We start from the raw sequence: 26,273 nt of genomic DNA on the forward strand, positions 1-26,273 counted from the left end.
ATACACCTTTTTCCTTTCAAGGGTAAAAATTTTATTTTTGAGGAACTTCATACTGCACATTTTTAAAGAGTCACATAAGAAAGCAAAAATGTTATCCTCCCCTCATCCTAGAAATAAATAAGAAGGGCATAAAATTTCTTTTTAAATCACGACACTTGGAAGTTTAGCACCAGCATCCAAAATGAACAAAAAAGGAAAAAAAAGCATTTACTATATATTTCAGATTCCTTTGGTTGGGGTTCTCCCCACGTGGTATTAATATTTCTTCTTTCAATTCATATTACCAAAACAGTAAAAACCAGGAAAAAAATATAAACCTAGTGGTTGCTGAAACTGGGGAGGTTGCTCTCTTGTCTTTTGTGCAGGCATTCCCGGGATCTCAGCTTGCTAGAAAAATTGGCTGACATTTTCCTTTTGTAGTTGTCGGTTTCATAAAGAATAATAGTAAACATTCTAATGTCCACATCTTGGTTATTAGTCTTCCACATTATTGCTTGGATGTTTCTTTGGTGTTGGTTAAAGTCATGTTCTGCTTTCTGCTTTATTTTTTTTAATGGTCATTAATTCTTTAGGTCACCTGGAAAAAAATTAAAACCAAGAGTGACAAAATGAGCAAAAGTTCAAGAATAAAAAGGCAAAATGTAATTCAAAAAACAGTGTTTTAGAAGCTCTGAACAGAATCTATCCTTGCATTTACAGATTTGTAAAGTATACATTTAATAAAAATTTTTATAAACCAGAACATTCAGCACATGGTAGTAATAATTTTATAAAATTATTTAAGAGAAAATTACCATCATGAAGCCTTTTCAAATAAATGATTCTACAGTATCACCAATTCTTCATAATCATTTTAGTGGCTGCACAGTATTTCCTAACATGAATATACCCCCAAACTGAGCCCTTTCCCAAGGTTAGGTTACAGGTAGTAGAAATATTTGTTTCCCTATATTTTGGATTATTTCCTTAGAAGACCTAAAAATAATGTTACTAAGTAGAAGTATGCAGCCAGATGATGGAAACACAATTCTAAGTCAGTTAATGCAAAAGCAAATTTAAATAGGGACCTTAATTCTGACACACTGTCCACAGAACCCAGAGAGAAAATACAATATACCCAGCATAACAAATGTCTACCTGACACAACGTTACGAGTTTAACAATCTCTTTTTAACTAAAAACTAATTCTTTATTTAATGAAAAAGGGCAACAACCAAGAAATACTCAGAAATTTAAGTCCCAGGAGTTACCAGGTAAAAAACCCAGAATGAGAACTACTATCATGGCTTCTAAATTCCTTTAAGAGTGGCTTCACAATTGGGTCAGTCTTTCCAGTTATATTTCTCACTACATAAAGTTTCCAAGGTCTTCACCAGGAAAACAGGAAAGCAGAAGACGTCGATAAAGACACAAGCTGACCTTCACCCAGAGGCTGCGCTATACCACGACCTGTTCAAGCCCTTCGCACCCGTTCTCTCGTTAATTCTCGACAGAACCGTAGTAAGTCTAGCTCGCACCCTGTTTTACCAGCAGCAGACACTGCTGAAGTAAAGGATAAACAAACCACTCTGCCGAGGTAGAGGATAAACAAACCCACTCGGTAGCACCCAGCAAATGCGTAGGAGATCCTGCACTGAGTACAGAAACCCTCTGACCCTCACACAGTCTACTGCACAGCCTCAAAATAAATTCTGTTGGTTATGAAAGGGAAAAAAAAAGCACTCTACATTTATTCTGCAAATCAGTCTCGTTCAAACTGGCCAGTAGGTGTCACAAAGGTAAAACTTCCAAAGTTTTCTTAAGAGGTATTAGTATTAAAAATTGTCCAAAAAAAAAAAAAAAAAATATAATTAAATATATATATATATATATATATATATATATATATACTCTCACTAACTCTCATAATGTTAACACCCCCAAGGGCCTAGCAAATTAAGGTCAAATCCCATATTTAACCACTACAAATCCTCTTTCTCCAGAATCCTCAAGGAGACGAAAGGTGGGCCCAGAGGAGCCACAGAGCTGGTCCAGGCCAGAAGCCTGGGGGCTCCTACCTGGTGATGGTGAAGGTGCTTGGGGAGCCTGGTGTCACTCAGCACTGCTCTGCCCGGTGGCTGGAGCGGGGTTCTCAGACGGCGCTTCGCCTGCCTTGGTCTCAAACACGAAACAAAACCACAGGTCAGGAATCAATCGGTCCACATGACAATTGGAAAATTTGTCCAATGATAAAGTTTAAGACTAAAAGGTCTCAAAAGTTGGCATCTTGCTGCTTATGAGAGTAAATCACCATGCAAAATTAACTATTCTTAAGTAGGAGTCAAAAACCAGTACCACAGAAGAAAGGCCCATAAATGACAACAGAGCACCACCACTGTCCACAACAAAAAGTCCCTGATACCCAACTGTTTTCAATCCGTACTTAGAAAGGCTCCTCTCTAAATGCTGTCCTTTGTACAGAGGGCCCTAAACATGCTAATTCTGAATCTCCATTAGTATGCATAATTCTTTCAGAGAATGTTAATTAGCCGAATTCAAATATTTCGTTTGTGTTATGTACAGGCCATTCTCTCTCCATTACATATATTATATAGATATAGGTCTTAAGCAAAGTATTATATATTAAAAATATAGTATCATCTATATGAGATATAGAGTGCTGGATATGAAATTCCTATAAATGTTATTAGAAATAACATTTTATAAAAAATGCTAATCATCAGTTACCAGGTTATGAAACCACTGTTAGGCTGGAAGACAAAATAGGGTCTGACATGATTAAGGATGATCTGGCACCACCCCTTCCGGCTGTCTCAATCTACCTCTTTGCCATCTTGGGAAGGAGCATTAGGAGGACGGGGGCGACGCCGGTAGTTGTACGGGCGTCGGTATCCACGGCGAACAGATGGCTGGTTTGGCCCATTGGCTGCTTGTTGGTTCTCCTTGTCTTCAGCCTCGCCAACAGCTGGGGCAGGTCGGGGCCGAGGAGGGCCTCTAGAGCAGAAAACACAAAAGGAAAAGAGCACAGGTGCAAAGGATAGGGGGCCTTGAGTACAATCTGTATTTTTTAAGATTAAATTAAGATTAAGTCAATGAGGGGCGCCTGGGTGGCTCAGTGGGTTAAAGCCTCTGCCTTCGGCTCAGGTCATGATCTCAGGGTCCTGGGATTGAGCCCCACATTGGGCTCTCTGCTCACCCTCTCTCTGCCTGCCTCTCTGCCTAATTGTGATCTCTGTCAAACAAATAAATAAAATCTTTAAAAAAAAAAAAAAGATTAAGTCAATGATTCAGTATTTATTGCAAGAATTACACAAAGGCTAACGCAGCAAACAGAATTGAGAGTTCTGTGAAAAAACCCTGTTTTTCCACTATTTTCCCTTTTCTTCTGAATACCGATTTGTAGTGACCAAAGCTACACTGGACACATCCCAGGACCCCGCCAGGCACTGGCCAGGCCCCGAGGACAGGAAGATTTATAAAGAAAAGTGGTGTCTGGTATTTGCCCTCCTTGAACACGTTAGTGGATGCTACGGGGATTACACATGGGGGAAAACTCATATGACCACGTGCCAGAGCCTGGGCTGGATGATTTGGTGTTAAATATTTCATTTCAGTGCCAACTGAATCCAATTGGATTCAATCCAGTTGAAACTGGATTTATGGTGAGAATACCAAGAGTAGTGTAGAGAGGGCAAGTATTTGGTTGAACCCTAAGGAATGCTGCTTTTTATAGGTCGACAAAGGTCAAATGTAATTTTGGCAAGATCACACACAGCCAGGGATCAACAGAGCTGGAGCCGACATTACCACTGTCTCCTTTCTGTTTTCCTTAAGACACCTCCATGAAGTCTCTTATTTTTGAAAGTCCTTAGTAATTAATCATTAGGAGTGATTATTCTAAAACTGGAATGAATCTTGAGAGGAAAAAGGACACACAGTGGTACAAATCCTATCTCAAAATGACAGACTTACTCTCTTTTCAATAAACCCATATTGCCAAACCTCAAGATGGTGTCAATGTCGATCAGGAGTGAAGGCCCACTTTTTTCACTCACATCAAGGACCGGGGAGAGGAACAGGAAGGCTTCTGATATAAAGAGCTTTACAAGGATCTTAAGGAGTCTAGCCCAACTCAGTCTTCACAAGGGATAAAGCACAAACAACCTACTCCTTCACTAATATGAACATCACTGGTAGTAACAATGTCTTGTGCTTACTGAGGGCTTACTATATACCAGGTACCGTTATCTCAGATTCATTGGTACTTTTAAAAATTATAAAATATTCTTAAATCTTCATCTTAAGAGACCTGGTATAAGTCTGAAGTGTCCAGGAATCTCGAAAGGAGACACAGGTCCTAATTGCCAGCAAGATGGGAGGAATTTAAACACAATCTGATCTGTAGCCTGACTTAATACCTACACTGCCTTGGTTATCCAAATTCAACATCCCAAATACTTTCCTGGCACGCACTCCTTCCTCCATTTGTAGCTCTACCAGTAATCACCCATCAATTAACTTACTGCTTATTTCATTAAATATAATAAAAAATTAAGTATTAATTCATACCACATGAAAGTTAACAAATACACTTGATCTAGCCAAAAGGTCAAGAAGCAATGAAGGTTAACAAATACAAATAATATTTGGTACAGAGACACCTAAATACTTTGTTAGTTTGGGGGGAAATGTCCCACAGCCATCTGAAAGCTTATTACAGAGTTCCCCCAAAACTTAGGATACAGCCACTTCTTCTAAATATATAAGAGATCCATAAAACAGACCGACAACACTCTCATCCACTGTACTCACAAGTGCTTCAGCTGGTCATTAGTGAAAAACGTCACATACCTCCGGTATCTCGGGCGGTAAGTTGGATTTCGATGAACCGGTCCCTGAAGCTGTGCCCCCTCTGGGACTCCCTCCTTCATCTCTCCAATCTCACCAGCCTACAAGAAGGCAGTGAGAGCTGAAAATGAATGTCATACTACCAGATATAAGAGACATAGAGCCTACAGTTAATTCAGAATTTTTTTTTAAGTAAAAAGAGGCTTCATTATAAAGCCAAGAACCATCAGCTTTACCAGTGAACTGTTTACTGATTTAGATCTACATGAATGATAGCAAAGAAAAACCCATTTCCACTAGAACAGTCCTTTGCCTATCACAGATCACCTTACAATACTAACTTAACATTTTGAAGTGTCCCATTCACTCTTACAAAAAAAAAACCAAAAACCCTACATTATAAAAGGAAATACAATGATACGCCACATTTGACCTATGAGAATCTTTTCCATTTTTCAATTCAGACCCACTGATTCTATGAACAGGGTATCCCTTCAACCATTCATGGTTTCTATATTCAAAGGTTTTCCCATACCTCTTAACTACACCTTCACCTCTAATTTCCTCCTTTCATCTCTTTGTGTTATTTAAGTATACCCTTTAAAAAAATAATAAAATTATACTTTCTTGATGGTAAATTTATTTTAGGTTGGGGATATAAAATTAATTTACTGTAGAACTCCCAAAGAAAGGAATGACTTAAAACTAGTAACAAAACCCAAGAGACATCTCTGGAATTCTTTATAATACAGCCACATCTCAACTTTCTTTTCCTCCACACTAACAACCTTTCCTGCTCCATATTTCACTAAGAAAAGAGAAGCAGCTGGCAAAGAATTTCCACATTCTTTCATTCTCCAATCTGCCCACAAACCTGTATTTGCCATAATTTTCTCCTCTCTGCTAACCCTGGGTGACTGGTCCATGCTGAGGTCCAAAGCCAACTCCTCTCTTACCTCGAACACTCTGACTCGCTATCCCTCCTCCCCTTCACTGTATAATTTTCCCTCTTCTCTACACCCTCATTTTATCCAGGCACACAAAACAGGCTGAAAATAGCACCCATACTTGGCAATGCTTAAAAAAATAATCACAAACTTACAGAAAAGTTGGAAGGACAGAGCCTAATCCCCAGGCCCCATTCAAGCTTCACCAGTTTGTTCCAATAATGTCCTTGACAGCAAAAAAGACCCAAGCAGGACATGCAATGAATTTAGCTGTCTCTTTGCCTGGAACAGTTCTTCCATTTTTACTTCGTTTTCATGACCTTGACACTTTTAAAGATTACAGGCCAGTTACTTTATTCAATATGGGGCTGTTTGGTGTTTCCTCATGATTTAGCTTGTGCATCTTTGGCAGAGAAGCCACAGAAGTCATACAGCATTCTTTTCACTGCATCCTGCTGGATGCCATATGGTTTCAATTTGTACCGTTACTGACAATGTTCACTTTCAGAAGTAGTTAAGGTCGTATCTGCCAAGCCTACTTCGCGGTAAATTTACTCTTTCTCTCTTTGTCCTTAATGAGGATTTGGAAAAGTACTTTCAAAGTCTGTAAGTATTTCCCTCCTCATCAAATCCTCAATATATTCATTTATGTATTTATATCTGTATAGGCTCATGGTTTTCTATTTTATTCAATGAGTTATATCTGTTACTATCATTACTGGCCAATGGGAAGCCTTTCAAGCTGGCTCATGTCCCTCTGACATGTCTCCAACATTCTTTGAGTACTTTCTTGCTTTTTGGCACAACAAGATGTTCCGGGCTCATATTGTACTTTCTCTGGCCCAGGTCTGAAATCAGCCATTTCTCCAAGAGAGCTTCTTTTTATTGGAGCATGTTATTTAGAAATGAAAAAATAGGGATCAGGTATGCTCAGTGTTATTAAGGAGTCTCTGTTTTCAGGCCATCTCTGTAGACAGAAACAAGGGACACACACATGGTAATATATACTGATACATACACAGTATGAGCTGCACATCTATACATGTGTGTGGGGGTGTGTGAATGTAAAGCACATTTGACTTGCCCCTCTATAATGGCTTTAGGAGTAAGTTGTTGGGGAGGGAAGGATTAGGGAGGCTAGGATAGAATTCACTAAATGTCAAAACAAAAAGCAAACAAAACCTTGCCGTGATCCCATATCCTCCTCCAGCTTCTGCCCCACTTGAGTTCCTCTACAGACACACACATAAAAGAAAACCATTAACGCTACTGCCACAGAAACCTCAAGGGAGAATCTAATACCTTTTCTTCCTCGGCCTCTGCACTCTTCAATTCATTCTTTTTTTTTTTTTTTTTTTTTAAGATTTTATTTATTTATTTGACAGACAGAGATCACAAGTAGACAGAGAGGCAGGCAGAGAGAGAGAGGGAAGAAGGCTCCCTGCTGAGCAGAGAGCCCGATGCGGGACTCGATCCCAGGACCCTGAGATCATGACCTGAGCCGAAGGCAGCGGCTTAACCCACTGAGCCACCCAGGTGCCCTCTTCAATTCATTCTAACCAGACTTTTGCTCTTACCAGACCACTAACCTCCAAGTTACCAAACCCAGTAATCAATTCTCAGCCCAACTTCCTATGCTTAACAGCATTTGACACAGCATTTCCTCCTTGAAATATGTTCTCCCTATCTGGTTCTTCTTCATCTTCCTCATCTTGCATTGTCAGTGTGCCCCAGGACTCAGTCCAAGGATCAATTTTTAACCAACACTCATTTGATAGTTAATACCATCCCAAGGCCAGGCCTTTTAATAAGTCCTTATGACTCTGAAGTTCTACCTAGTCCCCCCACAACCCCTGGACTCCCTTAGGCCTCTGTCCCTGCCGACCCCAGCCTTTCCCAGTACCTGAAAGACTCATTCCCTCCCCTTCATTGATGACCCCAAAGTCTTTGATAAACACCTAATCTAAAATGACACCTTCCTAACTTAAGCCACGTTATCCCTCTTGACTGTGCTTTACTTTTCTGCCTACTTCACATCTCCAAGGAAAATTAATGTGGAGGAGGGATGGTAGGGGGAGATCTCTAGATGAATTCTACCTTTCCCCCAAACCTAATCTTTCTTCGGTCTTACTCTATTTGTTTAAATCAAAAGCCACAGAGGTATCCTTTACTCTTCACAACACACATTCACTCCATTATCAAATGCCGTCAAAACTGGGTTTAAAACATTTTCTCAATCTGGCCACTTAGCACACCTCCACCGCTAGCATTCCTGTCCGTGTCGTGACCAGCTCTGCTCGGGGAGATGACAGCAGCTGGTCTCCCTACTTCCATCCCGCCTCCTGTGGTCTAGCTTCCACAGATAGTCCCATGAGCTCTTAAATATGTGTCTTCCCTGTTCATATCCCTTTACTGGCTTTTTGTCACATCTAGAGCAAGTCAGCAGTCCTTACCAGTCTGCCAGGCAGGCTGGAGCTGCTCTAAAATACTACCCTAATCTCACCTCCCACCCCTTGCAGCCTCCCTCACAGCTGTCCTAACCACACAAGCCTCCCTTTAGTGCTCTAAACAAGCCAAGCTGCTTCTCCCCCAGGAACTTTGATTCACAAAAAGCAGACAGAAGCAGCAATTAACATGTATGAAGGATTAGAATTTACTAGAATGGTAAGATGGGAAGAGCATCAGCAGAAACTGAGTTTAAATCCAGCTCTACAACTTCTTGCCCACGCAACCTTAGGTAAAAGTTGCCAGTTTTTAAAAATACTCAAATCTCTTCATTTGTAACACCACCAATAAAAAATATGGAAACCACTGCCAATTTTATAAAGCTTACAGGGAAGACTGAATGAGCACTGATTTCAAACATTTGTCACCTGGTCAAGGCCAAATAATTTATACGCCTTTTCCTCATACACTTCTTTTCTCAAAGACCACAAATAGCTGCTCTTCGCTCAGTAACCGGTTCTACTTAACTTCCAAGTGCAAATTAAATTAAAATCAAGCTAGAATATTATCTTTAAAAAAACAGAAGTCATTTGGTCACTGATATATCATGTTATACATGTCCTTTGTACATAAGGGAAACCCTATTGTCCTGTATATTATCATTTTTTCCCCCTTATGTCCAATAAATTTCAGTATTTATGTAATAGAAAATGTTTGCAAACACTTTTCTATCTGACCTCAAGAATTTTAACATCCTAGAGATCTCTCTACACTTTTAAGCCATTACACTAACAGCCTGGAGGTAGCCTAGCTGTATGGAAGAGTTTTAGGGATTTTCGTCTGATGCTGTTGATTGCCTTAAGCAGATGTGTATTAGAAAGACTGTTAAGGAAAAGATGTTAAAGGAATCTAAGCACAGTCTTTATTTCATATGTGGAATGGATGAGAGGTCCAGCTCAAGTTAAAACAACTCCATGCAATTATCAGAATAAGCAAACATTTCTCAAAATTCATTTTCAGCCAGCTTGTGCAAATGCTTCTCCCCCTAGCACTGAAGAATCATTTTGCTCTGAATCTTCAATTCCTAAGATGAAATACGATTTATTTTAAAAACACAGAAAAAAGAACCAGCATGTTCTAAAAAAAATGACACATACGGACGTGCTAAATACTAAGAAAGATTATTTCAGGAAAGTACAACTAATGCCCTAAAAATAAATGTGTATTCCAATCTCACTGACTCTTCCTGTTCTCATTTCCTAGAAGCCCTGAGTGCTGCCCTAAAGAAACCTACTATGCCTCATGGACCCAATCTCTCCATATATGCAAGTCTACTCGTTATTTTTAGCACATTCGTCAGGGACAGCTGTTAAAGAGTGGAAGGGAAATAACAAGAAGCAATGTAGAAAGAACACAGTCATGCGTGATGGGATAGGAGATGGGTAGCAAAGAACAGACTGAACATAGTGTTCAGTCAAAACACTTAGTGGAAAAACAGAAAACAAAAAACAAGGACACGAAGAGGAAGACGTTATAGTGAGTGATAGCAAAAAATGATATCCTATCCCAAGTCTTCCAAATTTCCTGGGGACTGTGAAATTGGTACAAGTTTTTAATTATAGGTCAAGCTCACAATAGCTGTATCAGTATTTTTCAGTAAAAAAGGAGAATCAATAACTAATCAACAATCTCCACATCTACATTCGGTTTTCTTAATAATCAATGCCATCTCACAATATTAATATTTATTTAGAGATTTTATCTATCCTGAGGCAGTGCACTAAAATCTTCACCTTGATTTAATCATCATAAATCCATGGAAGAGGTACCTTATTATCCTCCATTTAATGGATGAGGATTAAACTCGTTTTCTTGAAAGCTCACAGATTCTCACAGCAGAGACAAGACTCCAATCCAGGTCTGCCGACTTCAGAGTTCAAGCTCTTAATGCATACCCATCTGAGTCTCTACTTTAAACTGCACGCTATTCACCAGGGTGCCCAAGTACAGGCATGGCTCCCGTGGCTATGCTTGTGTTACCATTACTAGCCTGGCTGCTCTGGAAACGTACACTAAAGGCCTTGCCCCAGCTTCTGCAGCATCGGGAAGCCACAGGCAAGGTTTGATTCCCGGCGGCTGATGTTGGAGGAGGAGGAGGAAGAGGAGGCAGAGGAAGGACGGAGGGGTGAGGACTGCTGAAGACAAGTCCCAGGTGCATTTTACCTGCATTCTGTTGGGATGGGGAAAGACCCGTGAGCGACGGTCAAAGGTCTGTCCCACGTGGTAAGGCGGGAATCGCCTCCGGTACTGAGGGCGATACTGGGGGCGGCGCAGCTGACTCCGGGCCCCAGAGAACTGCCCGTCAGTGGCAGGGGGCTCAAATCCTTCACTGCTGCCGCTCCCTTCCTCCTCCTCCTCCCCAGCGTACTAGCAAGCAAAGAAACAGAGATTCAGAAGAAGTTTCGGCAAGGACAGAACCACAGAATACCACTTAGGATGAGTATCACCAAAAGAAAAAAAAAAAAAAATCCCCCCCAAAAGAATAATCCCTTCTATTACACAGGCAGAATGCATTTAACCCAGGTTATCATGGGATCACCGGGGATAAACAACATTGAGATCAAAGTAGGTCTGTGCAGATAAAATACCAAGCAGCAGAGAAGCGAGAGCAATCTATAATGAATTTAGCAGTCGTCTAATTAGAATTGGTGACTATCTGTTGATCAACCACCCCCCAAAAAACAACTACAAGGTTGGTACTAATTAGCTCTGCCAAATGAGTATTTCCCAACATTTGCCATCCACTGGGGTGAAGTCAGGACAAAGCAAGAAGAAAAAAAATACTTTGTGGTGTTCTCAATAGGTTTGTCCTAAGAGTCTAACCATCCCGCAGCAGTTCTCAAAGTGTGCACAGGGTCTCGAAACCTTCCCAAGTGGGAGACAGGCACTGAATTCAAACATCCTGGTAACACTACCAAGACACTATTTGCCTTTTCCCCTCTTATTCTCTCATGGGTATGTGGAGGGGTGCCAAAAAGCTACAACGACATAAAACCTCTTAGCTGACTAAATGCAGAACGAGATATGAAAATCCAGCTACCTTTTATTAAACCAAATATCAGAGATTTGCAAAAATATAAGCAACATCATGCTTCTTACTCAATTTAAAAACAGTTTTCATTAAAAATGTTATTTATATTTATGTGTAATGAGTTTATTTTAAATCAATTAAATATCTTTTAAATAGCTGCTCTAATTGCTGATATAATATCGATACATATAAACACACATAAGCAAAAACTCTGAGATTGTCCATAACATTTAAGCATATAAATGGGTCTAAAAACCAAAAAGTTTGAGAACCACTGACTTATGGCATGATTCTCTTCATGTGTTTTGGAATAAAGTTTTAATTGTACTTTTATAGTAGTAAGTAACAGATATAGGCAGTTTCTAAATATAGGCCTTATTAAAAAAGGAAACTAGACCTTATATTTTTTTCCCATATTTAAGCTACCATATCAAATACTAATGTTTTATATTAAAAAACAAACAGCCGGGCCACCTGGGTGGCTCAGTGGGTTAAGCCTCTGCCTTCGGCTCAGGTCATGATCCCAGGGTCCTGGGATCGAGCCCCCCATCTGGCTCTCTGCTCAGCGGGGAGTCTGCTTCCTCCTCTCTCTCTGCTTGCCTCTCTGCCTGCTTGTGATCTCTCTGTCCAATAAATAAATAAAATCTTTAGAAAAAAATTTAAAAAATAAAAAAAACCAGCCAAACATCCCTCAAAGAATTTACCTCAAATCTTAAAGGATAAAGATATGCAAATGCCAAAGGCAGTCAAGAGAAATTTAACTATAGTTTTCAAAAATGAATAAATTAAAAACTAACAAAATAATGACCCATTTCTTTAAGATTTAGAACCCTCCAGAACCACCACATGGGCGACTAAATTCCCAAAGAGGAAAAGTCTCAACTACAGTCTAATTTCAGAAAAATCAAGCCATTCTACACTTCGTAAAACCTGCATCAGACACAATGCCCAGCTATATAAAAACATACTAGCATAGAAAATATACACCAAAATAGTTAAGTGTGAGACTGCATAAATCATTATTTATTACAGCCAAATCTTTCATTAAGAGTTTTATAAAATAAGAATAATGGCACTGCCATTGCCAAACATGTTCTTTCCAGCTAAGGAGAAAAGTCTTTGAAGAAAAATTTCTTGGGACACCTGGTGGCTCAGTCGGTTCAGCGGCTGCCATCGGCTCAGGACACCATCACCAGGTCCTGGGATGGAGCCTCACATCTGGCTCCTTGCTCAGCAGGGAGCCTGCTTCTCCCTCTGCCTGCCACTCCCCCTGCTTGGGCTCTCGCTCTCTGACAAATAAATAAATAAAATCTTTAAAAAAAGAAAGAAAGAAAGAAGAAAGAAAGAAAACAAAAATTTCTCACTAAAACGTTTTTCTACCATTTTTACTTCTGAATTAACCTACTAATCAAAATACAGTTGGCCCTCGAACAATGTGAAGGTTAGGGGTGCCAACCCCATGCAGTCAAAAACCCCAAAACTTTTAACTTCCCCAAAACTTAACTAAAGGCCTATGGTTGTCTGGAAGCCTAATGATAACAGAGTCAATTAATACCCACTTTATATGGATTATATATATGATATACTGTATTCTTACAGCAAAGTAAGAATAAGTAGTATTTTTAAGAAAATCATAAGGGAAATACATTTACATTACTGTACTGTATTCAACTAAAAAGTCTGCAGGTAAGTGGACCCACACAATTCAAACACGTGTTATCCAAGGGTCAACTGCCATCAAAACTAGAGCTCTGTGAATCTGATGAACATGACAGAGTTAACTCGATATAATGAATGTTATAGTAACTCATTCCTATCTCTACCCCTGCATGGGTTTTTACTAAAAATTGAATAGGATAAGCAAAATATGTGTAAAAATAACAGAACTAGGCAGGAGGATGGGGGCGATGGGTGGGTGAAACAGGTGATGGTGATTAAGGAGGGCACTGGTCGGGTTTAGCACTGGGGGGTGTACGAAGTGTTGAGTAACTGTATTATACACCTGAAACTTATGCAGCACTCTATGTTAACTAACTGGAATTTAAAAACTTAAAACAAACGAACGAACAAAAAAACTAGAGAACAGTAAAATAAAATTAAAAAAAAAAAGAAAAATACAGAAACAGAAAACTAAATAACAAGTATCTGATAAAAACCAATTTGGGCAGGGTGTTAAGATGACAGAATGAAGAGGGAAAGCATTAAGGTAAGCAGAAAGATGTAAACCTACCAAAGCATGGGGATAAATCATTCTCATTCTGCAGACATTTTATTCTGGTGAGATTTTTCAAAAGCTTTTCTTGGATAATATACACAGCCACAATCTAGTGCTCACAAAGCATCTTCAGTTTTATTCTGTAGTGCCAATCCCACATCATAATTCTTAAAACATCAAAAATAACTCAAATTTAATGGGATCCTCATGACTACAAATGAATGGGATTCTTTTCGGATCCTTGAAAGTACTTTAAATAGAGCCTTCTAAGGTAAGCTGCAGACAAGACTTGGTTGTAAACCCTTTCACCTGGATTGGTACCAATCTAAAGAACTAAAAATCTGGAGAATTACTTACTGCTTCTTCACTTAAAAATAATGGAGAAATGCTACGCTAAATAAAATAGTTACTTGGTCAAAGCAAATTAGTATTTCTGTGGTCAGTAGAGTTTTTTTTGCCTACTCCCAAGCTATTCAGTCATTCTCCCTTGCCAACCAAACACTTATTTTCTTAGAGGTCAACAGTGCTAGTGCCAAGAGATGAACAACAGTTTTATACCAATCATGGAAATCCCATTCCCCTTTGCCAGTAAATGCCACATGACTAGGTTCTGACCAGATAAAAGAGCCAAAAAAAGAGAAAGCCCTTTTGACAACCCTGGCACAGCTTATCTTAATTAAGCCTTCTTGTTAAAAGATAATTGTCTGTTACTTGCAGCCAAATTTGCATAAACTGATACAACTTCTGCATGGCAGGTATCCAAAGAGACTTTGGCTATGGAAAAATGCTGGACATTAAAAATTGCCCACCCAAAAAAAAAAAAAATCATTTTGTGCCTCCAAGAGAAGATACATCTATCTGCTCCAAGGATGCACACTTAATTTTAGACATGAAAATTTTTTCATCACCATTTGAGAAGAGAGACAACATACATTACGGGGAGGTCCACGGCGCCTGCCATAGTAGCCGCGTCTGTAACGGCGCCGATCAGCAGCATAACGGCTCCCTTCCACGGGAACTCCATCTGGTCCAGTCACATTGGCTGCTTCTGCACCCTGAGTAAGAAAATAAAGATGGCCTCAAAATTAAAAGATGCTGAACACCATCCTCCCCAACACCCCCAAAAAAAAACAGCCTGGGACAGTCAGAATGTTAAAGACTGGCAGAACATACTCGCAATTCCTATCAGAACCTCAAAAAAATACACCCAGGTATTAAAAAGGTGAGCAAGGTGCTTGGTGTACTGATTAGAATGTAGTTTCTTTGCTCACACAACCTCAACTTTTCCTTCCTGTTTGGTTATACGTTCAAGACAGGATGTACCTCTTTAAGAACATGAACTGGTAAATATAATACGATTATAAAAGAAATAATGCCAGGCCAGGAAGAATGTTCCTCAAAGGAAAATAACTGACACATTATCTTCTTAGAATAATATTGAAACCGGACGCCTGGGTGGCTCAGTCAGTCAGTTGTCTGCCTTCGGCTCAGGTTGTTCTCCCAGAGTCCTGGGATCCAGCCCTGAGTGAGGAGTCTACTTCCCCCACTCTCTCTGCCCCTCCCCCTGCCTCGTGCGCTCTCTCTCTGTCTCAAATAGATATTTATCTAAAAAAGGAAAAAAAGAAAAATGTTGAAACCTGTATGATTCTAAGAGGCACTAGGAGAATAGCTATTCATGGGCTCAGATGGCTCTGTCCAGCGCAGAGTGTTTGAGAGGGAAACTTCTCCCATCTTGGCAGCAACAGAAAAGGGTCCTTGATTTAGTAAGACATAGTTTTCCACAAATGTAGTGCTACTTTAGCCCTCCTTATTATCCTTGAAACAGACTTAACATTCTCCTTCTCAAATGGACAGATAAAATAATGCTTCAAAAACCTAAAAAATTCAGACAAGAGATTCAAAACAGTCTATTGCACTCTACATCAATTTGTAAAACCTCACGTTCTGAAAACATACAAGGTAAAAATAACCTGGCAACACAGTTTTAAGGGTTCAGTGGGTTAACAGAAATCACTACAGGTCAGCATTCGCTGGTGGATGACTTGAAACTCTAGATTTGCAAGACAGCCTAGGGATCACATTGGTAAACAAATCATTTAAATTTCTCTATGAAATGCAGTAACTTTTGCTCTTTCAGCAAAACAGTTTGAGAGCTGTTAAGAATGTGGACCACAAAATGATGTGCATGTAAGTGGAAAGAGCACCTGCACAGTACTTCACTAGTCATTCTCTCAGTTTCTAATTCAGCTGTCACGAACGACCATGGCAGTTATACCACATATGGTTTTAAAATGTTTTCTGATTCTAGATTGTTTTACTGGTATCTGTAATAGACTGTTGATTAAAAACAAAGCATAGGGGCGCCTGGGTGGCTCAGTGGGTTAAGGTCTTTGCCTTTGACTCAGGTCATGATCTCAGGGTCCTGGGATAGAGCCCCACGTCGGGCTCTCTGCTCAGAGAGGAGCCTGCTTCCCTTTCTCTCTCTCTGCCTGCCTCTCTGCCTACTTGTGATCTCTCTCTCTCTCTCTCTCTGTTAAATTAAAAAAAAAAAAAAAAAGCATAAAGGACATTACTAATATTGGAACAAATATATAACAGTATAAAAAAAGTTCTGTAGATACATTTCAAGATGATCCATTAGCTTCTCGTATGGCTCCTGATCTGACCAAAGCTGTTACACAGTCTACGAAGATGCTTCTGGCTTTCCAAAATCCAAGCCAAAGAGAAAACAGAGTGATTACATTAAATTTGTATCTTTTTTGGGGTGCCTGAGTGGCTCAGTTGGTCAAGAGTCTGACTTTTGATTTGGGCTCAGGACACGCTCTCAGGGTTATGAGACCGAGCTCCACAATGGGCTCCAGACGCAGTGGGGAGTCTCTGCTTGAGATTCTTTCCCTCCCCCTCCCTGTCCTGCCCCCAGCCCCAGGTGTGTGCATGCACATGCTCTCTCTTTCTCTCAAATAAATAAAGAAATCTTTTTTAAAAATTTGAATCTTCTTGGGGTGCTGGGGTGGCTCAGACACTTAAGTGTCTGCCTTTGGCTCAGGTCATAATCTGATCCCAGGGTCCTAGGATCGAACTCCCTATCAGGCTCCCTGCTCAGCTGGGAGTCTGCTTCTCCCTCTCCCTCTGTGTGTGCACACGCACACTCTCTCTCAAATAAATAAATCTTTAAAATAATTTTTTGAATCTTCTTTTATTGAGGATAAAGCATTCTTTAATGTGTATTATTTGTGCAGAAGTGTTTATAAATCAGAGCATGGAAATTTTATACTTATAAAAAAGAAATCTTTCTCCCCAAAGCAACTTTTATCTATTTTGAATACTATGAAAATTATGAGTACCTGGCTGGTTCTGCTGGTAAAGCATGCAACTCTTGATCTTGGGGCTGTCAGTTTGAGCCCATGTTGGGTACAGAGATTAAAGTTAAATTTTAATCTACACTTGAGTATATATTTCGTAGCAAAACAAAATATTTCCTTTAAATTTTGAAAAATTAGCTTCTCCCTCCATAATTGAACAGGGTTCATCATTTATTAAATGAGAAATTAAAATGCCCTTTTATAACAAGTCAAAGAACATTTATAATGACATTCAATAATCAAAAATTTTCTACTTAGGGGCACCTGGTTGGCTCAGTGGATTAAGCCCCTGCCTTCAGCTCAGGTCATGATCTCAGGGTCCTGGGATTGAGCCTCACATTGGGCTCTCTGCTCAGCAGGGAGCCTGCATCCCCCACCCCTTCTCTCTGCCTGCCTCTGCCTACTTGTGATCTCTGTCAAATAAATAAAATCTTAAAAAAAAATTTTTTTTCTACTTAAAAGTCACTTCTTCCTGTCAAAAATCCAAAGGAACGTTAATTCAAAAGGAGCTGAGGCACCACTTATTATGCAAGAAAAGCACAGGCCTGCACACTGATACCCAGCCACAATATTTTCTCACCTTCTCTCCTTCAACCACATCAAACTCTACAGTCTCTCCATCACCTACACTGCGCAGATATTTCCGTGGGTTATTCTTCTTGATGGCAGTCTGTCAAGAGAACAGAAAATTCTAAATGAAGTATATATCAATACTGGCCACAGATTTCATCTTCCAAGTTTACTGTGTGTATTATTAATTACTTTTTAAAATTATTCTCCCACTAACCTGGATCTCCAAAACAAAACTATGTTACACATTATTCTCTGGATTCATGCTATCTTCTGAAATTTTTCTTGATAGATGGATTAAACAGAGTGTTTAGTTACCACACACTTCTGTTACAACCCGATCGTGATATTGGATACTATTAGTTCCCTCAAACTATTAAGCATCTAAGATTCAGATTGAACATCCATCAGTGGGTGGGGGCGGGGGGGAAATGCCGTGATGAAATCTTAAGGAAACACACAAATACATATTTCAGGTAGAGAGGTTTCTACAGACAAGAGATACTGCTAACTTCAAGAGGAACTGTAAAACATATGAAGAGAGGAGGGATGACGAAGAATAGAAAAAAGGAATTTAAAAATGCCAGAGGGATCATTTTCTGACAGAATACACAAAATTATCTCAAGAATGAAACATTACTGATCATCATAATCTGGCCTCTTCCCACCCCCACCCCCACCACTTTATGGATAAGAAAACACAAGCCTGGTTAGTGATTTAGCAGAAGACCTAAAGATACAGCCTGGTGGGGAAAGTATACGGGGAGTGGGTGGTGGAAATGCATATCCCTGTACTGTATGATATTTATTCAATATTTTCCCCATCACACCATTCATCTCTCACTCATCCCTATACATATATTCCCTGATGATGCATTAAAAGGTTCATGAAGCTGTTATGCGGCAGGAGACACCTGCCTATTAAAAGGCCTTTCTTTCTCCCTATCTCAGGACAGTGGAAGGGAGAGAACAATTCTGCAATGAATTTCCATTTCTTTAGCTGGTATCTCTAGTTAAAGGGGCTCAGAGTTTCTGTGGAACTAGGTCAACCTTATTTTATAAAGCGATTAGGCATGTGTAATCCAGCCCTTCCCTTACTCGAGTGGGAGGGAGGAGGGAAAAAAATGAGCCAATAGGGCAGAGACCTCACCCACAGAGGAAGAAAGGCAGCTCAGGACAGGATACATGCACCCGCGGTTAGAACATTCAGCCATTCCAAAAACAGCCCCTCCCTGCCGGCTCCTTCCCTTTTTCCTGTTAAACTGGGCAGGCCTCAACACATCGAGGTGACTCACACACACAACCTCATGGGGGCTGGAATCAGGTCATATGCTTGCAGGCTAGTGATGCTGGCCACCAGTACAGAAACTTGGGAGGTCCTTTTACTACAGCAGTCACCAGACACAAGAGTTCTTTACCCAAAAAGTCTATTTATTAGCTTCTAGGTATTAAAAGCAATACTTTCAGTCTGTTATGACTTCAAAAGTCACTGTATCTCAACAACAACAAAATCTATTCACCTTATCTAGGTACGACTGATACATATCCAGTCAAGCAGAAATGTAAACAAGAGAAACCACAACTAGAGAGCTTAATTTTAGATATCCCCAGCTCCTGTCACCACACCCACCTCAAAGCCACCGGACAACACCAAACAGAAGGAAACAAAAACAGAAAACCAGCCGCTTGACAGCCCTGCAGGTCAATGTGCTAGTACCTGGCTCTATACCTTCCTGTTATATGCTTAGAGCTCCCACGTATTTGAGACAAGTCACTGAAAATTAAATATATAAAAAGAACAAGGGGAGGCATATCTTCTTTGAACCAACATTATAAAACAAGTCCAGGATACATGATGAAATAAATAGCATCCCAGGCCAGGAATGTAAAGAGAGACAAAGATACCAGTAGCAGAGAAGCCTGCGGTTCCCATATTTTACCCGTTTTCTACATTTCCTTTGAATCCAAGGGAATGTGGACCTTTTGACCTGGAGATGTGCTAACCATGCCTCATTTTTTTTTTTTAAAGATTTTATTTATTTATTTGACAGAGAGAGATCACAAGTAGGCAGAGAGGCAGGCAGAGAGAGGAGGAAGCAGGCTACCTGCTGAGCAGAGAGCCCGATGCAGGGCTTGATCCCAGGACCCTGGGATCAGGACCAGAGCTGAAGGCAGAGGTTTTAACCCACTGAGCCACCCAGGCGCCCCAACCATGCCTCATTTTAACAGGAGTGAGGACTATCCTGGGAACTGGGGAGTTTTCTCATGTCTTGGATACACACACTCTAACCATCTGCTTCACTGTGCTTTTATTTACCTCAAGTCAGAGTTCCTCTGGTAGAAGGGCTTTAACCAAGACCCACCCAGGCAAAAGTCAGATCAGTTCCAGCCAAACACCGAGGAACCACAAAGTCAGCAAAATAAGACGCTAACATGGAAACAAAATTTTGTTAAGGCCTCAAAGGCTTTAAAATTAGAAACTGGTCTTCACTGATTATTACTCCATTTGAATATTACTGCAAACATAAAAACTAAAAACGGTTAATATCGTGGGATAGAAGAGTTTACCTGCCAATCTTAAAAACGTGGAAATGAGCTCCCTTGAAAAAAATAAAAGTCACAGTAAGAGTTTAGAGTAGAATAATAGTTTATAGGACTTCATTTTGGAAAAAAGACAAGGGCAGATCACAGACACCCCTCTCCTCACACAGCAAATGTAACATTTATTATTCCTCTTACCTGATGTACAAATACATCTTCTTTGGTGTCATTTCTGTTGGGAGACAAAAAATTCACAAATAAAAGTACTAGGTATATGGAAATACTTAAAAGAACAGATGTTTTTATGGGTTTAGATTCCAAGACTTCAAAAAGACAACATAAATTTTTGTTTAATCTCTCAACTCAGATGCCTGGAATCAGCCCTTGTGAAAAACTTTCAAACCTGCAAGATACCTGTCTTACTCCTCCATACTACCATAGTGCTTAGATCCAAATGTGCAGATTCTACAGAAACATCCCTTCCCTCTCATCTCATCCTAAATCACGTGGAATGTAATCAGAGCCTGCGATTTCCCTCCCAGGAAAGCAAAGTAAGTCAGTTAAAAGGACAGGGCACAGCTGTGAACTAGGCTCTCCTTACACTGAAACCTAAAACAGCACCCCTCCATCCTTCCTGCCTTAATTCACCCCCCCACCCCACCAAATCAGATAAGGAAGAAATTAAGGAATTTTTTAAGGGCAGGGGCAGGGACAAAGAAAAATGACAATATCATGTAAAATAGCCTCATACTCCCAACAGCCTACAGCTGTGTTCTCGTTTTTATGTGGTTAGAAGCTACCATCACTTAAAGAAAACACTACACTTTCTACACAGGACTCAGGCCAGACCTGAGTTACAGATCCAGCTCAATTACTCACTAGTTGTGTGACCTTAGGAAAGTTGCTTAACCAGTCTAAGACTCCATTTCTCCATCTGTGAAGTTATGGATATGGTCCCAATTATCCTAAGTCCCTTCCTGTTTCTCATTTATCTCCCTCACCTTTTTTAATGACTGAATTTTATAAAACGTTACTTATCAGTATTCTGGAAATGTATTTTAATTAATATTCAATACCAGTAGCTTACAAATGAGAATGTTGACAGTACTTACAAATCTTAAAACTTACTCCAGACATCAGGTTAAAAATAAAACAAAACAAACTTACATAAGCCTTTTAAAAAGTATGATAAAGATTTATAAACTCCTGGTGCCATATAGTAAACATGCATTTAAAACATGTACGGAGATATACACACATACCGATTTATAAATCCATATCCATTTCTGACGTTGAACCATTTGACAGTGCCAAGGACTTTGGTGGCTAAAATAAGATTAAGCAGATAAATTAGTATCTGACCTACAAAGAGATAAAGCTCATATCACTAAGGTCTTGATAGCATTATATAAAGCCTAAACATACCTGAGGAAACCATTAAAGGCTTAAATCTAAAATATATTTGGAAAAGAAAATGGAGCAAGGGAAGCTACCATAGGAAAACATTTTTAAGAAGACTAAACCTCTCTTCCCGTTAAACTTTTCAGTAAAGTCATAAGATAAAGAGTGGTCATAAGTCTATACAATTCTGTAGTAATTAAAACTAGGAAACATTATTTAAGGAAAAAACAAAAAATACTCTTTAAGATCCAAGTTTTAATGCTGAAAAAAAAATTTTTTTAAGATTTTATTTATTTATTTGACAGAGAGATCACAAGTAGGCAGAGAGGCAGGCAGAGTGAGAGGGAAGAAGCAGGCTCCCCGCAGAGCAGAGAGCCTGATGCAGGGGCTCGATCCCAGTACCCTGAGATCATGACCCAAGCCGAAGGCAGAGGCTTTAACCCACTGAGCCACCCAGGCGCCCCAATGCGGAAAAAATTTTCTAAGTGCAAAAGAAGGTCACAATGAAAGATAAGGCAAACAGATGAACAAGGTTAAGTAAGTACCAATGACCCCAACACAGCACTTTCACATTTTGACATATAAAGCTTTGACATATAAAGCAAACTTGAGTAAGTAAATCTGGTAGCTCCTACAAAACTACTGTTTTGTAGCTAATCTACAAAAATATAAAGTATCTTGTGTAGTTGCCAGCTGGGGGCCTATCAGAGGAGTCAAGAGTAATAATAGAACCGATGCTGTCTCAATCCCAGTCTGTACTCACCACCCCGAGACATGATGTAACAGGCCTTTCCAAACCAGAGTGATGAATTTGGGCTTCTGTTTCATTGTTTACCCTACTCTCTGCAGTTGGTGAGAGTCAAACTCAGCATTTTTTACAAAATCCCCCTCTTTAACCTGATTACCTCCACTTTCCATCATGAGGACAACTTCTGTACACCAGACTTCAATGGAATTCAAGAGAATCTAAACAAATACTATGGTCATATAACTTGTCCTTCAGAGATTCATCTGTCAAACATCAAGCACGATTTGAGAAGACTCCTTTGAATCAATTGTGAATGCTAAATTCAGAATGTCTAGGAAACGCCTACGTTCAGGAAATACATAGAGCAGTTATCAAGACTCAATGAAACAGGAAACATGACAATAAGAGTATGGTTTAAAAAAAAAAAAGTTTAGTAGAGAATGAAAGTAACAACAATCTACACTGAGATACAAAGTTGATAACTTCCAAGGATAAACAATAAGGATTCCGTTTTTAAATTCAAGACTAAAATAGTAATTAGTGCTTGCTTTGTTGTGGGCAAATGCTGTCCACAGTTTTGCTATATTGATATGCCTAAAGAAGTATGTTAGCTCTCTTTGTTAAAAAAAAAAAAAGAAAGAAAGAAAAAAGAAAAAAAAAAAAAAAAAACTCATTATGCCTCCAAAGTCATTCAGCCCACCACTGACGAGAAATCTCCAGCTCTATGTCCAAATAACAAAGATGTCTCCAATGCAGAGATTAAACCATTGGAATCTTCAGTTTTAGGCCATTCTAATTAGAGCAACAGGTCAAAGAAAAAAAAAAAGTATTAGATCTAACTGTACACAGAAGAGGCTCATTTTTGATAAATCATGTGCTTTTAAGTTACACATTATTTGAAATAATAGGCTTTTTTGTGCCTCCTTTCATTTGCCCAAAAATTAATGACCTGGAAAAACATAAAGACAGGAACTGTTTGGTTCATTTTCGTATTTAATGTCTAACACTGTCAAAGGAATGATCTTGATTAGAAAGGCAATGTTTATGGGAAAAAAGATGAAATTTTCAAAATTGAAATTTCAAATCTAACTTCAATCCAGGCTGATTGACTACTACTCAAAGTAGTTTTTTAAAATGTCCTAATTCCACAAATACTCCCAACATCATGGGATCCAACATCCACGTACACCTCTTGCTTTATAACCATAAACTCACTTCACATACCCAAAGAGGGAAGGCAGGGAGGGGGGCATGTACAGAGGAAGACCATATGGCTTCCAGGATATTTATTAGTTTTCTTTCACTCGGGTAAAGTACTTTCTCTGGCCTATGGCTGGCTATCCACTGAAGTTAAAGACTGTATGCAGGAAGTAGAATGAGAGAAGCCAAAACCAGAATTCCATTTCAGTCAGCACTGTGCCTGGCACATTTTAGGTACCCATGTGTTTGCCTGGCAAAGGAGAGGAGATGGCAGAACACACTGGACAGGGACAAACAGTGTTGAAATGTCATGCAGAAGGCTGTTCTTCATTTTAAGAGTTGGAGTTACAATGGAAACATGAAAAACCTCCAGAATGATCACCTGGGATGTGGTAGAGGCTTAACAGCAGTTGGTGGTTAAGAAAAAATAATTAATTAATCTGTTCCTTTCATCTTTAAAGATAACTGCTTCCATATGAAATCCAGCAGTTTAGTTTAGATTCAGAAGGATGCAAGGATCAAGTGAAAACCTGAAAACATTCCTGTATATAAAAACAAGTTGTGAATATTAAGAATATACCTTAACACTGCTTTGTATAACCCCAAGGTTGTCTCTCTCAGACATTGTACATGGAAATGTTCCAAGAAACACTTGTTGGAAACAATATCTCAATACAATAGTGACTAGACTGGAGTAACTTTCAGTCCAGCAAAACTAGGGCAATTTTGTTTCTTAACCTACACAGGTTACATTTAGCATGTTGTCCCCCAGTAACTGAGTAAAAGCCCTGGAAGAACAAGAAAACGGGCCTGGCGGGGGGGGGGGGGGGGCATGGAATTGTATTACACTCTCTTCACCTTAGTCCTTCCATTTTCTTCCTAGGAAATTGGGTAGGCAAGGCTCAGAGAGATCAAACATGCCCCACCCCAAATACTGGAAATTGCTCTGAAGCATCCTACACCATCTCCTAACTTTCCTGTTTAAGAAAAGAGAGTGAATGACATAAGCACACACCCTTCAGTTTATTCACCACCCAACTGCTTAAAGCCTTGCACTGGGAGTTCGTTCAGCCTCCAGAAGGCTGAATAAGCGACAAAACCAACAATGACCGCACAAACCCTTTCCACTGCTGTGCCCCACCAACCCGAACGTCTCATCTTCCCATCTGTTTTGCTAAGTTACAAGTCCCTAGATAGATAAGGAAATTCTGAACAAACGTCATACCCACCCTATCGACGAAGTTTTTTCAGCTGCTGCCCCAAGCGCATTCCCACAGTCCGGGGAGCAGAAAACGCGTAAGCGACTGGCAAACACGGAATGGTTTTTTTGCAGCAGCGGGCAGAGGGAGGACGTGGGATCAAGACCCAAGTTTCCCGGAGAGGATTGCAACACCTCCGAGCCGGCATGTGGCCGCCAGAAGCATGGCGTCTTTCCCGTGCCCATGTGGGAAGGGCATCCGGGACAGACACCTGAGCCTTCTCAGCAAGAAGCCTCTCCACCTTGCCTTCCCTGTGCTCCTCTCCTCCACTTTTCCCCGAGGGAAATCCTCACCTCACCCAGATCCCAAGCAAGGGCTCCACAGTCCCCGTCCCACGTGTCTGTCCCTCCCTTACATCCACATCCATCCCAACCCTGGGTACCCCCTTCCCAGACCGTCGCTCCTTTCCTCTTTGGACCGAGGTATTCGCCACTGCGGGAATGTGTGACAGTGCCCGCGCCTAGGTGACAAAAGTGAAGCCCCCAACCTGCTGGCCCGGCACCGGGAGAGGCGCGCACGGGGCACACAGGAGCGCAGGGCGCCGCGCGCTCACCCGGGAGCCTCTGCAGAGCGGGCGGGCTTCGGCCACCGGCGCCGGGCACCGCGACTGTCACTCTGCCGCCCTGCTGGCAAATGCAGCCGGGAGCTGCCCGCACGTGCGCAGCCGCCCGCGGCCGCCGGCCCCCCACTCGGAGCAGCCCCCACCCTCCGCCGCCTGACTCACCGAGAACTTTTTTCTCCGCGTCTTCGCCGCCGGCGGGGGCTGAAGAGGCTGGGGCCGCGGTGCCCGTGGCTGCGGGGGCCGCGTCCCCACCGGGGTTTCCTGCGACAAGGGCGGCGGGCGCTGGGGCCGCGGCCTGGGACGCGCCGCTGCCCACCGGGCTCTTGGGCGCGGGATCCTGGGGGGCCGCGGCGGCCGCCTCCGCCGGAGCCTGCGGGAGGGTGGTGGTGCTGGTGGTGGTGGTGGCCTCGCCCGCCTCGCTCATGCCGCCTCCTCTGCTCTCACTCGGGCACCTCGGTGGCGGTTGGTCGGCGGTTAGCGCGGCTGGTGGTCGCGGCGGCCGGGGCTCGCTCTCGGGGAGGCCGGTGCGGATCTCGCGGCGCAGGCGGCGGCGGCCGAGGTGGGGTCTCGCGGCGGAGGCGGCTCGAGCTCTTGGGCTGCGCGCTCGGTCTTGGGCTCCTCGCTCGATCTTACTGCCCCAAAAATGGCCCCGCACAAGTTTTTCTAGGCGGCGCGCCGGCCCGGGAGGGAAGGGCGGGCGAGGGAAGAGGGTGGGGAAAGTTGGCTTCGGAGTTGGGCACGACGCTCATTAGCATTTAAAGGCGCCCGGTGCCCTTTGCAGGCCACAGATCCGCCCGGGACGGGAGCGCAGGGGCCGCGTTGGAGAGGCGATGAAAGCCCGGGTAAGCTTCGCACTGCAGCCTGGGGTTCGCTGAGGACCACGCGCTGCTGGCCTTTTGTTGGAGCGGGGCCTCGGGGCTCCTTCCTCGCGACATCTAGACACCTGAAACTGACCTGTGGGCGAAGTTAAAATAGGGGATCCGAATTACGCGGCGCTTCTCTGCCCCATACCCTTGTTTTTAAACCCTTTCTATTTATTCATCCAGCGTTTATGAAGTACCAGAAACTATTTCTGACACAACAC

The 26,273-nt window shown here is 41.4% G+C and overlaps 1 protein-coding gene across 2 annotated transcripts; it reads right to left on the minus strand.

Moving 5' to 3' along the window:
- Positions 1 to 25,866, minus strand: LOC111142079 (Y-box binding protein 3). Of its 2 annotated transcripts, XM_022495027.1 has the most exons (10): positions 25,352 to 25,866; positions 21,282 to 21,345; positions 20,218 to 20,251; positions 17,489 to 17,578; positions 14,479 to 14,601; positions 10,464 to 10,667; positions 4,852 to 4,949; positions 2,823 to 2,994; positions 2,058 to 2,157; positions 1 to 577 (listed from the first exon to the last, which is right to left on the minus strand). In XM_022495027.1, exons 1-9 carry the CDS (start codon positions 25,611 to 25,613, stop codon positions 2,092 to 2,094), a joined length of 1,113 nt encoding a protein of 370 aa, XP_022350735.1. In that variant the 5' UTR covers positions 25,614 to 25,866; the 3' UTR covers positions 1 to 577; positions 2,058 to 2,091. The 2 variants fall into 2 exon arrangements, with proteins under 2 accessions (XP_022350735.1, XP_022350736.1); XM_022495028.1 differs by lacking the exon at positions 10,464 to 10,667 and having other exon boundaries at positions 25,352 to 25,864.
- Between the last annotated feature and the right edge of the window lie 407 nt (positions 25,867 to 26,273).

The sequence above is a fragment of the Enhydra lutris genome, unplaced genomic scaffold (genome assembly GCF_002288905.1).
Source record: "Enhydra lutris kenyoni isolate GAN:26980312 unplaced genomic scaffold, ASM228890v2 scaffoldscaffold7, whole genome shotgun sequence".
Classification (NCBI taxonomy): domain Eukaryota; kingdom Metazoa; phylum Chordata; class Mammalia; order Carnivora; family Mustelidae; genus Enhydra; species Enhydra lutris.